The sequence below is a fragment of the Lissotriton vulgaris genome, chromosome 11 (assembly GCF_964263255.1).
Source record: "Lissotriton vulgaris chromosome 11, aLisVul1.2, whole genome shotgun sequence".
In the NCBI taxonomy this organism is placed as follows: Eukaryota; Metazoa; Chordata; class Amphibia; order Caudata; family Salamandridae; genus Lissotriton; species Lissotriton vulgaris.
This window is the reverse complement of record NC_141699.1, coordinates 128,191,566-128,206,281: the sequence shown is the minus strand read 5'-3', so window position 1 is coordinate 128,206,281 and position 14,716 is coordinate 128,191,566. Positions and strand designations below refer to the sequence as shown.

The 14,716-nt window shown below is 46.5% G+C and overlaps 1 protein-coding gene across 11 annotated transcripts in view; it reads right to left on the bottom strand.

The window, feature by feature from the left end:
* Positions 1-14,716, bottom strand: part of NCOR2 (nuclear receptor corepressor 2) — a 1,233,371-nt gene that overhangs the window by 708,114 nt on the left and 510,541 nt on the right. For all 11 annotated transcript variants that reach the window (XM_086942885.1, XM_086942883.1, XM_086942892.1 and 8 more), the window contains exon 7: positions 9,828-9,884. In XM_086942885.1, coding sequence (XP_086799011.1) covers positions 9,828-9,884 — 57 coding nt within the window. The remainder of the gene's footprint in view (positions 1-9,827; positions 9,885-14,716) is intronic.

Genomic DNA, 14,716 nt, shown 5'->3' with positions numbered 1-14,716 from the left:
AGGTTGCTTCTGTGAGCTGTTTAAACTGTGTTTACTACGGCCTGTGCACTTCGTTTTTTGGCCAGGAGAGGGAGTAAAGTGTTATTCAAACAGTATTGTTAGATTTCAAGTTAGTGAGTCCTTTACCTGCAGTAGTCCAAAGTGTGGATTGAGCCTGCCTGTCTCCTAGGAGATTCTGAACAGGAAAAGCAGCTTCCAACTCCCTGGCCAGCAAACCTTGTCTAAGGTGTCTGAGACATTATATGGTCTGCTAGTGGTTGGTACATGTGTACACTGATTGGTGGTTATATCTGGTGTTTCTATTGAATTATGGTTGAAGTCCTCATTGGTTGGGTATTTGAGGGTTCTTATTGGTTTCTGGGTCTGTGATCATTGTAGGGTTGGGACTAGAGCTAGGGTTACAATTTCTATTGGAAGTAGGGACAAGGGCTTACTATGTTATTCGTTGTTGGGAGTAGGGTGGGGCTAGGGTTAGACTTTAATTGGAAGTAGCAACTAGGGCTTGTGGTGTGATCGGTTGCTCGACTAGTTTTGGGACTAAGAGTAGGGTTAATCTTTCTATTGGAAGTAGGGACTAGGGCTACCTGTGCCATTGGTTGCTTGGGTTGGGACTAATTTATTTATTTATTTTATTTATTTTTGAGATTTTTATTGCGCAAACAAATACCCTGGGGTGTCTCGGCGCATGTGTGAGCTAGCAGGACCATAATAATAGAGTTCACTGGTCAAACAGCCATGTCTTTACGAGCCTCCGGAAGCTCATCAGGTTAGGGGCATTTTTGATATTTAATGGAAGAAGGTTCCAGAGTTTTGGTGTGGCCACTAAAAAGCGACGGTCTCCCCAAGTTGCCGTTCTAGTGCGAGGTACAGGAAGAAGGCAAGTGTTGGCAGATCTCAACAGTCTTTTGGGGGTGTACAGCTGGAGTGCCTCAGTCAGGAATTTAGGTCCTGTGCCATGCACTGCCTTGTAGGCAATGCAGAGGGCCTTGAACTTAATACGGCTCTCTACTCTGAGCCAATGAAGCTGGCGGATGGCAAGAGTAGTAGGCTGGCGGCGAGGGATGTTTAAAAGAGTCCTGGCAGCCGCATTCTGTACCGACTGTAACTTCGACAGCACAGATTTCTGGGTGTTGAGGAAGAGGGCATTTCCATAATCCATTTTGGAGAATACCAGAGTGGTAACTAAAGTCTTCCCGGCAGAGGAGGGGAGATAAGGCAGCAATTTCTTTATTTTCTTTAGCGTGAAGAAGGCAGAGGAGACAACCTTGTTAACATGAAGGTTGAAAGTTAGTTTGCTATCGAAGATGACTCCCAAGTTCCTCGCTTTTACCACTGGGACAGGTGGGGAGCCCAGTTGTTTGGGCCACCAGATGGAAGACCATTCTGGGGCGAGGTTGCCAAAGGTCATAACCTCGGTTTTATCCGAGTTGAGCCTTAGGCAGTTGGAGGACATCCACGTACTGACAGCAATCATTGCTTCCTGAAAATTGGCTGCCACTGCTGTGCCGTTCTTGTGGATCGCCAGCACCAGTTGGGTATCGTCTGCGTAGGAAGTTAATCGCACCCCATAGGCCTTTATTACCCTCGCTAAGTCCGCTACGTAGATGTTGAATAACGTGGGACTTAGCGAGGAGCCCTGTGGTACTCCACATGGTAGTGCAGAGACGGGAGAGTAGAAATTACCCAACTTGACTGTCTGGGTGCGGTCGGCGAGAAAAGATGAAATAAGGTCTCTAGCCGAACCGTCAATCCCCAGAGCTGTGACACGGTCGACCAAAATAGCATGGTCGACCGTGTCAAATGCAGCGGATAGATCCAGAAGAATTAAGATGGCCGTTCCTCCCTGATCCATGATGGTTCTGATTTCATCAGAAGCTTTTATTAAAGCGGTCTCCGTCCCGTGTCCCTTCCTGAAGCCAAACTGCGTTTTGTCTAAGAGTTGGTATGTTTCGACGAACTCTGAGAGCTGTATATTCATCAGAGCTTCGCAAATTTTGGCCGGGAAGGGAAGACAGGCAATTGGTCTATAGCTGACCGGGGCGGAGGGATCCAGGGAGGGCTTCTTCAGAAGAGGCTTAATCACTGCCTTCTTCCACGGGGCTGGATAACATCCGGTTTGAAAGGCAGTGTTGCAGATTTCCATGAGAGGGTGGGAAATCACCTCACTTAAATTAGCCATCACTGAGGGAGGGCATGGGTCCAGAGGAGATCCAGACTTGGTGATGGAAATGAGTCTGCTAATTTGATCTTCAGAGGTGTCAGCAAAAGAAGAAAGATGGTCATGGTTATTATGGGGAAGTTCCTTATTGCTGGCAGTGGATCTAGCCCCTGAATCTCCACCAAAGGATGCATAGATATCTGTCACTTTAGTAGTAAAGAAGGTGGACAGTGCGTTACAGAGCAGTTGGGAGGGTTCTACTCCGAGACCCGATGGATGTGTAGATAAGGTGTTGACCACTGAGAACAGTTCTCTGGCCGAATTCCTGGCATTGTTTATTTGGGTCGAGAAAAAAGTCATTTTCCGCGTAGTGATGGCCTTTTTATATATGGTTAAGGCATCTTTGTAAGATTGCTTAGCAATAGGGCAATAGGATTTCCTCCAGTGTCTTTCTAAATTCCGACAATGTTGTCGGTGCAGTCTAAGCTCTTCTGTGTACCATGCCGCCGAAGGCGACCTTCTGTTAGGTTGGATGGACTTTTCTGGAGCGACCTGATCAGCAGCATTCCTGATCCAGTCTTGGAAATCAGAGGCTGAGGGGACAGGATTGGACCCTATAGTAGGGGAGGATAATGTCAAGATATTTGCCATTTGAGGGATGTCAGCATTCTTCCAGGCACGAATTGCTGCCCTGGAGGGTGGTCTAGAAGCGGGGAGGTTGACTGGGCGAGTATCAATACCAAATATAATGGCCCTGTGGTCAGTCCAGGTAAGAGGTAAGGTGTCTAGTATTGTAATAAGACAGTTGTTCGTGAACACGCCGTCTAGAGTATGTCCCGCCTGGTGAGTAGGTCCGTTTACCAATTGTTGGAGTCCTAGAGTAAGGAAGTCAGCAGTGAGTTGGGCCGTGTCATGATTTCCCTGTTCTTCCAAAGGGAAATTAAAATCTCCCAATACTGTGTAATCAGCAGAGCTTATTGTGTAGTCGTTTAGCTCAGAGAGGGACCCAAGAAAGGGGTTCCGAGGTCCAGGAGGTCGGTAGAGCATAATGCCTTTAAAAGTTTGTTTGCAGTTAATGTTGATTGCAAAAGTTGCAGCTTCACAGTAGGTGGATGAGATGGGGTCAAGCGTGGTATAATACTGATTCTTATGAATTATAGCGAGTCCTCCACCTCTTCCTATTTGTCTGTCATGTCTCACAACGCTATAACCATCCGGGGTAGCCTGACAAAAGTCAGGTCCCGAGCCCGCATCTCCCCAAGTTTCGGTGGCAAAAAGAAAGTCAAGGTCATGATTAATTATAAACTCACTAATATCTAGACTATGACAGGGAAGGGGAATGATAGGGCTGGAGCCTTTATTGGACGTAGAGATCAGGGTTTTTGAACTTATTGGGTGCTTGGACTAGGGCTAACATTGGCTGTACGGTCCTGGTGTCCTATTGGTTCTAGATTTTAGGGCTAGGATTCCCATTGGCTGAAGGGGTCACCTGATTACTAGGGCTATAAGAGGCCAGGCTTAGGGCATCTCAGCCCGGGCGTCGAGGCTATGGGCGGAGAGGACAAGGGCAGTTGCCTGTTTGATCCTGTTAAGGGCAGAGAGGACAAGGGCAGTTGCCTGTTCAATCCTGTTAAGGGCAGAGAGGACAAGGGCAGTTGCCTGTTTGATCCTGTTCGAGAATGGTCGGGACTAGGGCCAGAAATTATGCCCTTTTTCTCATTTAGCACTACCTAGCCCATACCATCCACAAACAGAGCAACACACTCATACCAAATGTACACCACGCTCAACACTATGCACAGAGTAATGTACCAGCATGCACCACAATATATAAGCAATTGTTTTCACTATAGATATGTACCTATCTTTGTGTATTACTATGTATAAACATGTAAAATAATATTATGTTAAGAGAAAAAATAATAATAAATACATTTTAAAAAATCTTTGGTCTCCGTGTACATACTTCCATTGTGCATCTATGTACCTTCCATGTACTTGGATCTGTGTGTCTGTTACTTTTCTCCTGAAAAAGCATATCCAATGCACTAACCTATTTCTATTTCTCTGAAGACGGTTGAAATGCTAGAAACCGGTCTTCGGAAGCTTGTTTCCGGTCCAGGGAATGCATGGCTTGGCAGTTTGGACTGGACTGTTCCCATGAGGCACAGGTTCAGACTGATTTGCATATGGCCATGTCTGAACTGGGGTGGCAGAGTGGGCTAAAGAACGGTGATGGATTATACCCAGATCTGTTGACTGGGTGTGAGTGTTTGATTGGTTCATATGCTCCGTCCATCACCACCCCCTTTTGTACCGCTTTGTTCGCCATAAGTTGGCAGGGTATTCTCAGACGTGAGTCCCTTGCTCACTTTGCCACTGGATTCAAGCAAGCTGGGCTGAAGACGGCTGAAATGCCAGAAACCGGTCCTCGGAAGCTTGTTTCCGGTCCAGGGAAGGCATGGCTTGGCAGTTCGGGCTGGACTGTTCCCATGAGGCACAGGGTCAGACTGATTTGCATATGGCCATGTCTGAACTGGGGTGGCAGAGTGGGCTAAAGAACGGTGATGGATTATACCCAGATCTGTTGACTGGGTGTGAGTGTTTGATTGGTTCAGATGCTCCGTCCATCACCACCCCCTTTTGTACCGCTACCCTATTTCTCATCCTGTGCCTCTATCAATATCTTTAATCTACATATACTTACCTCCTTTATGTATCTATATACTTTCAATGTACTTATGGATCTATATATTTATCACTTTCTTCTAATTTAGCATGTCCAATGCACTACCCTATTTCTCAGCCTATACTTCGCTCAATATATCTTCTAGCCCAACCTTCTGACTCATCTCAAACTTCTTTCTACTACTCCTTCGAATGCACTACCCTATCTCTCATCCTATACATCTATCAATACATCCTCTACATCCACTCTCTCATTTATCCCAAACCCCATACCAATACTATGATCGCCAAAATAACCCTTTCTAAACTCTCTCCTACTCTACCTCTCCTTGCATCATCTTACACCTCTTTTTACTATACCAATCCCCTAAAACAAACCTTTCTAACTGACTCCTCCCCTCCAAAACTCCTTTTTACCCATCCAAAAGCCTCCTCCTACTGCTAAGACCTAAAAGAAAAATCCTTCACTCTTTTATCCCTCCACTATCCTTTTCAATCAAAATTAACAGACTAACATGTTCACTTCTCAAATTCCATATTCAACTATACTAATATACTACCCAAATAACTGAATAACATATCCACTACTCAAATTACTTCATATTTATACTATACTAATTTTCAACACTAATCCTTTATGGGTTCCGGAGTGTCGTGCTACTCGCCAAAAAAGCGCTTCAACACCTATCAGGGGAACAAGTGCTATATGAATGCAAATCTTTCTTACCCTTTTATCCCTCCGCTATTCTTCTCACTCCAAGTAACTGACTAATATCCACCACTGAAATTACTTCATATTTCACCATATTAATTCTCCACCAATCCTTTGTAGGCTTCCTGAAAAACGATTTTCCCTTTCTGTGATTACTGTCTTTGCCTGTGGTTTTTACAGTTGAAAATGCAGTTTTGGCCTGCCTGTTATTGCATATTTTATCACCTGTTTTGTTTTAAACTTGTGGTTTTTCCCTGCCCATGATAGCTCCCATTTACTGTGTTGAATTGTGGAATTTGAAGTCCAACCTCTGTAGTTTTTTCCTTGGTGACAAATCTGTTTTCCCTCCAAATTTCTCCTTTGCTCTGTGCTAAGACCTGTATGTTAAAAGAGTGCACCCCTAGCCACCATTTTGTGTTCACAAGCCAGTGAAACCAGCCCCCCTGCCTCCCCCCCCCCCGCAGCAACAGGGATATACTACATCAGAGGGTGCTTCTTTGAGCTGTTTAAACTGTGTTTACTAGGGCCTGTGCACTTCGTTTTTTGGCCAGCAGAGGGAGTGAAGTGTTATTCAAACAGAATTGTTGATTTCAAGTTAGTGAGGCCTTTACCTGCAGTAGTCCAAAGTGTGGATTGAGCCTGTCTGTCTGCCAGGAGATTCTGAACAGGAAAAGCAGCTTCCAACTCCCTGGCCAGCAAAACTTGTCTGAGGTGTCTGGGACATTATATGGTTTGCTAGTGTTTGGTACATGTGTACACTGATTGCTGGTTGTATCTGGTGTTTCTATTGGATTAGGGTTGATGTCCTCATTGGTTGGGTATTTGAGGGTTCTTATTGGTTTCTGGGTCTGTGATTCAATCATTGTAGGGTTGGGACTAGGGTTAGGATTTCTATTGGAAGTAGGGACTAGAGATTCCTATGTTATTGGTTGTTGGGAGTAGGGTGGGACTAGGGCTAGGGTTAGACCTTTAATTGAAAGTAGCGACTAGGGCTTCAGTTGTGATTGGTTGCTCAACTAGTTTTGGGAATAAGAGTAGGGGTAGGCTTTCGATTGGATGTAGGGACTAGGGCTACCTGTGCCAGTGGTTGTTTGGGCTTGAGTTGGGACTACTGGTAGGGCTAGGACCTTTAATGGATGTAGAGATCAGGGTTTTTGAACTTACTGGGTGCTTGGACTAGGGCTAACATTGGCTGTACCTTCCTGGTCTCCTATTCGTTCTAGATTTTAGGGCTAGTGTTGTGATTGGATAGTGTTAGGACTAGGGTTCCCATTGGCTGAAGGGGTCACCTGATTACTAGGGCTATGAGAGGCCAGGCTTAGGGGGTCTCAGCCCGGGCGTCGAGGCGAAGGACGGAGAGGACAAGGGCAGTTGCCGGTTTGATCTTGTTCGAGACTGGCCAGGGCCAGAAATTATGCCCTTTTTCTCATTTAGCAATAGCCAGCCCACACCATCCACATCCACAAACAGAGCAACACACTCACACCAAATGTACACCACGCACAACACTATGCACAGAGTAATGTACCAGCATGCACCACAATATATAAGCAATTGTTTTCACTATAGATATGTACCTATCTTTGTGTCTTACTTTGTATAAACATGTAAAATAATCAGGGGTAACAAGTGCTATATGAATGCAAATCTTTCTTCCCCTTTTATCCCTCCGCCATCCTTCTCACTCCAAGTAACTGACTAATATCCACCACTGAAATTACTTCATATTTCACCATATTAATTCACCACTAATCCTTAGTCGGCTTCCTGAATAGCGTGTGTCAACAAGCGCTATATAAATTCTGTTGCAGTTTTTTTGCCTTCTCCTTTAAAAGCGCCGGGACACTCTTTTTGAGTAGCCGTGCGCTATAAAAATGAATTAATAACATAACATAACATAACATAAATACAAACCTTTGTCCTCCTCTATCCTTCTGCTATCCAGGCTCGGACTGGCCATAGCGGGCACCGGGCAATCCCCCGGTGCATCGCAAGGGTGGGGGCCGGTTTTGGGCCCCTGGGGGCCGTTTTTGTTAACGGCCCTGTAACAAAATCGGCCGAAAACCGGCCCGGCAAAGTGCTCGGCCACCACCCCCCTCTCTCAGAGTGAGGAGGGGAGGCCGGCCGAGCACTTTGCCAGGGCCGGTTGTGGTTCCCAGTCCGGCCCTGCTGCTATCATTCCAAATCCAAATAACTGACTAACCTATCCACCACTTAAAATGTACTTGCGTGTTTCACTATACTAATTCAACACTAATCCTCTATGGGTCCTGGAGTAGCACTTTGACGCCTCGTCAGGGGTAGTAAGCGCTATATAAATGCAATTAGAATACAATTCAACACTAATCCTCTATGGGTCCCGGAGTAGCGTGCTGAGCCACAGTGACACACACTCACACTCAACACAATACAATACAACAGCCTTCGTTCGCCACTGAGGAAGGCCGCAAGTGGACGTCACAGGCCACATGGAAACAGTCCCCACCCGCGACTTCGGCAGGCTTGACTCCTCCCCTTTCCATGATCGTGGCAGAAAATTCTGTCGAATGAGAAGAGCACGAAGCAACAAAAAATGTCCTATAATGTAACCTCATTTGCCTCGACATATGGCACTGAAACTGGCCTCAAATGTTCCTTTGTGTGCTTGCAAGAAGGCAGAGAGACAGCGGCGGTGCGTCCATTGGGGCGTTCGGGCGTTGCCCCGCCAACCAATGCACACCGCCATCTGAAACTTCACCGGCCGCACCAGATTTAGCTTATAGGGGAGAAAGGGGGTGGGGCTGTATCTGATCGGGTTGTTGTGAGCGTGCGTGCTCACGCTGCTCGGCAGTGCTACTGGCGCTGGCGCGCATGTTTGCTTTGGGCTGGTCATTTTTCTGACCAGCCCGAACATGCGCAGTAGCCTCCCCCTTGGGAGACCGAGGGTTGCCTCATGCCGCAGCCTCCGGTCTCCGAATGGGGCAGGGAGTTACGCTGCTCCACAGCCAATCCTGGTGCTGATAAGTAACGGAGACCACTTAATCGTTATGTATTAAGGGGCGGTAAACGCTATATAAATCCAATTAAAGGTAATTAGGTGCGATAATTAAACAGACCCTTTGTTTCGTGTTCACTTGCTCTATTTACTTTCTTATCAGGGTGTGTATTACTAAAAAGACCAACTGCCCGAAGCTGGTGCAAAATTACCCAGCACCGGGGCAAAAGTGTTCAGCACGAGAGCAATTTATTTTTTTTGGCCCCAGATGGTGCATTCTCTTCCACTGGCCCTGGCATTTGCAGCACAAGCCAGGATACAGGCCCTTTCAATCATCAAGGTTCGTTTAAAGAGAGAAACAGAAAGGTAAATGAAGCAGTCTTTTAAATCCTTCCTTTGATGCTGAAGGGTAAGTGTCTTACGGAGGTCACCGGAGACATCTTTATGACGAAATATGTACAATTTGAATATCGTTTACAAGCATGCCTACCAAATGCTTTATTTCACACTTTAACCTTTTCTTTGTGGCCAAGTAAAACCATCCAATGTGTGACACCTTCAAGTTGGTTCGGCGGTTTAGATAACAGGATGTTGCATTCTGGGATTAGTAGTTTTGCTTTAAAAATCGTGCTTTTTGTTTTTTATTTTGTATTTATTTCATGCGATTTTCTATTACGAGTAACTAGGAGATTCAAGTAAGCTGACCTCAATAAACATCCTAAAGAATACAAAAAAGTTATGGATGGAATTCTTGAATTCATCAGGTGATTACACAGGCTGCATTCCAATTTGTTGTTTTTGTGCATACCATGTCACCTTAATTTGGACCCAGCTATACGCAAACCAGTCTTCACCCTGCTCCAAACGGAACAGTCCAGCACGGACGGCCAAGCCAGTTCATACATAAAGACAATTTTTTCAGGGGGGGGAGGGTGGAGGGGGGGGGTTGTTCGGGTACGCGCGCTACGCCTCACCACTTTCAAATGTCACCAGCCGCCACTGCAGAGAGAGAGTTGCAAGCCTATCACGTCATGCACCGAGAACGGCTACCTCACCAGCAAGCAGCATGCAGGTTTGCAGCATGCGACCACTCGGCATTACGTTTTGCTTCAGATAACACGTTAAGGCCCTGGCTGCCGGGCACGTGAAGGGTTAAAGTCCCAACGAGCGCAGTATGATTACTCTGCAGTCACCCGCAGACTGCCCTCCGCCCCGAACAGCTTTTAACACGACCTCCTGGAAGCTGGCCCGCTGCCCACCCGCCTCCCTGCGAGCCAAGCCGCGCCGACACTTACCAACTCCACCTGCGGCCCCAGTCCTTCCAGTATCCTGTGGGCGGCCTGAGCCTTCTTCTGCAGAGAGAAAAAAGAAAGAAAAGAAGCCTGCTCAGTGTTAGCCTCCTGATGCTGCGCTGCGAGAAAGCAAATCAAAGCGCTGCCGCTGCCGCACAGGCCGGCGTTTCCCGCACCCTCGGGTACGCCATCTACAGGAAGGTTAATTTGCCAGGAGCGTTTGCCAAACGCCAGAAGATGGAACGCGCAAAGCGCTTCTGCGCCTCGTTGGAGTAGTAAGCGCTACCTACATTCAATTACAATACAATGCATGTACATGACCTGCAGCTAGGGCGGCAGAGCTAAACGTGGAATTAAAAGCCATGTAGTCGCCTGGCAGGAGACAAGATTTGAAAGGCCATACACCCACACAGTGTCCATAAGAACCCCCCCCCCCCTTTGTACCCCATTTGTTCACTGCAGAGCATGCGTTTCCGCCCCTTGGGCGACGGATTCATTCCCCCTTTCATTTTTCAACCCACAGCGTGTTTTTCAATTACCAGGAGAGCGTTCACAGCGAGAGGGCGAGAAAGTGAGCAATCGCCTCCGTGGGCTCCAGCGCCTTGCGTGGTCACGTGACTGCTGAGCGTCAAGCTGCCCTTGACTCACTCCCTCGCTCACCCCCACCTCCCACCCGAAGCTTTTGACACAAGACAGCAACACGTGTCATAACAGGCTCCGTGGTTACTAATTGAACAGGCTGGGCAAGGGCTGGTCTTAATTCAATGTGTGGTGCATTGTAAAGCGCCACGTGGTGCCAAGGGCGCTCCCAGGCGCTGGAGTGCATCTGCAGTGTACAGTATGTAGTAAAGCCATTTTCAACAGAGGGGACCCTGCCTGTGAGTGTCGGGTAAATGTTGGTACCAGCAAATCAGTAAATTTAAATTAACCAGACTTTGAAACCGCAAAGTGCCAGGCGTCCAAAAGAGGCACTTTGCCCATGCTTGGTGTCAAATCAGAGTAAGATTCATAGTAACAATAGGGGTAAAAATAATATAATGCACTACGTAACACTATCATTGGCAGCTATATTAATAAGCCTCTGGTTACACAAATCAACACCACTGCTTGTATCACCTCAGAAGGTTCAAAGGCCGAGTTAGCCCTGCAAGAGATGTGGTGCAGCGGCCAGGCCGGCTCAGCACCCTGCGACTCTGGGCATAAGCTCACTTAGGGGCATATGATCAACGAGGCGATATAAAATTATCGCCGCTTTTTCGTCCGTTTTAAGACGAAAAGCGGCGATAATTTTATCGCCTAAACAGCAAAGTCATGCTATTGCATGAAACCTTGCATCAGCGCCTGTTTACTGAACACCCAGCTTTGCATCTCTAAAGTGGGCGTTCCTGCCCTGACATAACTGGAGAAATGTCGCTAAGCAGTATTTCTCCAATTAACAAGGGGCACGCCAACCTGCAGATCGACAAGCAAAGTAGCTACTTTCCTTACGCCTGCTTTGAGACTGACTTAGCCATGATATCCTATGGAAGGTGGATATCTTGGCTAAGTATGCCTCGCCCTATCATCAAGCTAACGCCAAACTATGTGAGATTATCGCTGGATTTCCAGCGATAATGTCACATTTGACAGTTAGCGCTTGGAATTTTATCGCTTTTGAGATAAGCGTTGCTAATAGCACGCTAGCTATCTCAGCGATAAAATTGCACTTTACCCGGCGATAATTATCCTAGCGCTAAGTGCGCTTAGCGATAATTATCGCCGTTCCTTGATGATATGCCCCTTATTCTCCCTGACGGCCTCCAGCGCCTTGAGACCCCTCTGGGTGATTAGTTTGCGCTTTACAAATACCGGGTACATGCATATACAAGAACCCTGTCACATGACCAAACGATAACAGCGCTGCCCAACCCAATGAGGGATGGTGATCAGACGGTGCGTCAATGAAGCAACACTTCATTTAATAAAGGGTTCCTAAAGATGGATCTAAAAAAGAAACCCTCTCAGCATTTTGGTCAGTGTTAACCGTCCGTGACACTCCTAGCTAGTCGGATAGCTCAGTGGGATGAGCGCACGCTGCAGATATCCGTGTCTAAAGTGCAGGTCACACTGAATTCCAGCAGGCCAGACTGAACTTTCCACTCTTAAGAGATGGATAAAACCAGTATCATTCCACCAAGTAACCTTGCCAAGAAAGAGGACTGGCATTTAATTTTGGGTTGGTTTGCCGTCTAGTCGGAGGTCCATATACTTTGGGATGCAGGGTTCTTTGTTTACGGGATCCCCCCCCGTCTACCCTTCGAATCAGAAAAGATACATTAACCTGGCCCTATTCCACTTTACCCAGAATGCTGGCCCAAGACCTACCCCGACAGCCCCCTCGCTACAAATGAAATCTACAGCATTTGTAAAGCGCTGCACTATCATCCTTAGTGGTATCTGGGCGCTGGGTCTCCGTGGAAGAGCCATGTCTTGAGTCTCTTTATGAAGTCTGCCAGCGAGGGGGCTGTATAGGGAAAGGTCAGCGATGTAGAAGGACAGGTCACTGGTGCGGCGGATGCAGGGGGGTGGTGTGTAAGGGCAAGTGTAGAGGAGCGCAGGTGTCTGGAGGGTTGGTGGAAGTTCAGTAGGTGTTTGATGTAGTAGGCAGGGCCTAGGTTGCCGAAAACTTTGTAGGCATGTTGAGGATCTTGAACTGGCATCTCTTCTGGATGGGGAGCCAGTGGAGGGCTCTCAGGAGGTGATATGGGTACGTCCTAAATGTACCTGATTGCTGTCTCTAAAATGATTGCGTTCACAAGGCATTTGGGTATGGTTTTTGTGAGCAGCAGGTTGCATGCATGAGGGACTATAGGCCTGGCCCCTGGGCTTATGTGTCAGGAGAGGGCCAAATTTAGCGGCAGGGTTGAGTAAATTATGCAGCAAGAAAAGGCAAAATATGCAGCGTAATGCAGCACATTTTATAAATGTATTACTTCATTATGTCATCATTTGTACACTTGGTAACACTGGGCATTGGCTGCACCTCATTAGTACTAGTTTAACACCCAAATATAGCAATAAGCGACAGAAAGGCAATCAGTCCCATTTTGTAAAGGGCCTTCCACTGTGATGCAACACATCTCGCTGCATTTTTAGTAACTTTAGAACCATCTAAACTAGAAACTTTTTTTTTTTTTAAATCTTTGACATGAAGGCATAAGTTACATACACAATATTGCAAGCAGGATTCATCATTGTTCTGTGCAGTTATATTCCGGTAGTTCAGTATGGTAGTGCATAATCTAACATCTGCTAAATGTAGTCCCAACAGTAACACGGATGGTCAATATCAATTGTCTTTAGCACATTAGTTGGAGCATAACTTGTCTGTCTCATATTATATACGGTATATCCCTCTAACCCTCAAATCATGTTCAATAATTTGCAAAGAAACGATTAAATGGAAATAAAAGAAAACCCAACTATTTGTCATCACATTACAGTATGTCTCCTATACACTTCATCAACCATTAGCCATCCTACATAATTACAATTTGGTTTATGATTAAGCCACAGTCGTGCGACAGCCCGGTGCAGGAAAGAACCAATCACCCACCCCCCTACTCATCCTCCCCTTCGGAGTCCAGATCTTCGTTTTCTGGCAAGGGTTCACAAATTTCCCCCCTATAAGTATTCCAAGGAGCCCAGATTTTGTTCCACTTCCGGGGGCAAGCCCTAAGCACATACACCGCCCTTTCCGTCACCATCAACAAGTCCATATTTCTGGCCCATCTAGCCGCCGTAGGTAGTTCTGGAACACCCCATTTTTGCGCAATGTCCCTCTTGGCTACTGTAATAGCTAGTGTGACCCACAACAGTCCATATCTGTCCAGATCATTGGGGTCCCAAATGTTCAACAGGCACTTTCGGGGTTCAGGCAGGATAGAGATCTTAAGGGCTTGGGAGACAGTGCGCATAATTTGCTTCCAGAATTCTTGTATCTGCGGGCATTCCCATAGAGTGTGGAATAAAGTCCCTTCCTCCCCGCATCCCTTAAGGCAGAAGGGGTGTGGTGCCCTTGGTATCTTGTGAAGTAGCGTTCTAGTGTAGTAAACGCGGTGTAGAATTTTGAGTTGCACTAATCTGAATTTAGCCGAAATGCCTATTTCTCTCGGTGAGGCAAGCGCTTCATTCCATTCCGAATAATCTACCTCTTGCATGTTTTATGGACTGTGGTGTTATGACGGGAGAATGCATGAAGCAAATTGCATGTTTTATGGGCTGTGGTGTTATGACGAGAGCATGCATGAAGCGAATTGCATGTTTTATGGACTGTGGTGTTATGACGGGAGCATGCATGAAGCAATTTGCATGTTTTATGGACTGGTACTATGAAGGTAGCAAGCATGAAGCAAGCTGCAAGTTGCATGTTTTATGGACTGGTGCTCTGAAGGTAACATGCATGAAGCAAGTTGCATGTTTTATGAACTGTGGTGCTTTGACAGTAGCATGCATAATGCAAGATGCATGTTTTATGGACTGTGGTGTTATGACGGGAGCATGCATAAAGCAAGATGCATGTTTTATGGACTGTGGTGCTCTGAAGGTAGCAAGCATGAAGCAAGTTGCATGTTTTATGGACTGTGGTGCTCTGAAGGCAGCAAGCATGAAGCAAGTTGCATGTTTTATGGACTGTGGTGCTCTGAAGGTAGCATGCATGAAGCAAGTTGCATGTTTTATGGACTGTGGTGCTCTGAAGGTAGCAAGCATGAAGCAAGTTGCATGTTTTATGGACTGTGGTGCTCTTAAGGTAGCATGCATGAAGCAAGTTGCATGTTTTATGGACTGTGGTCCTCTGAAGGTAGCAAGCATGAAGCAAGTTGCATGTTTTATGGACTGTGGTGCTCTGAAGG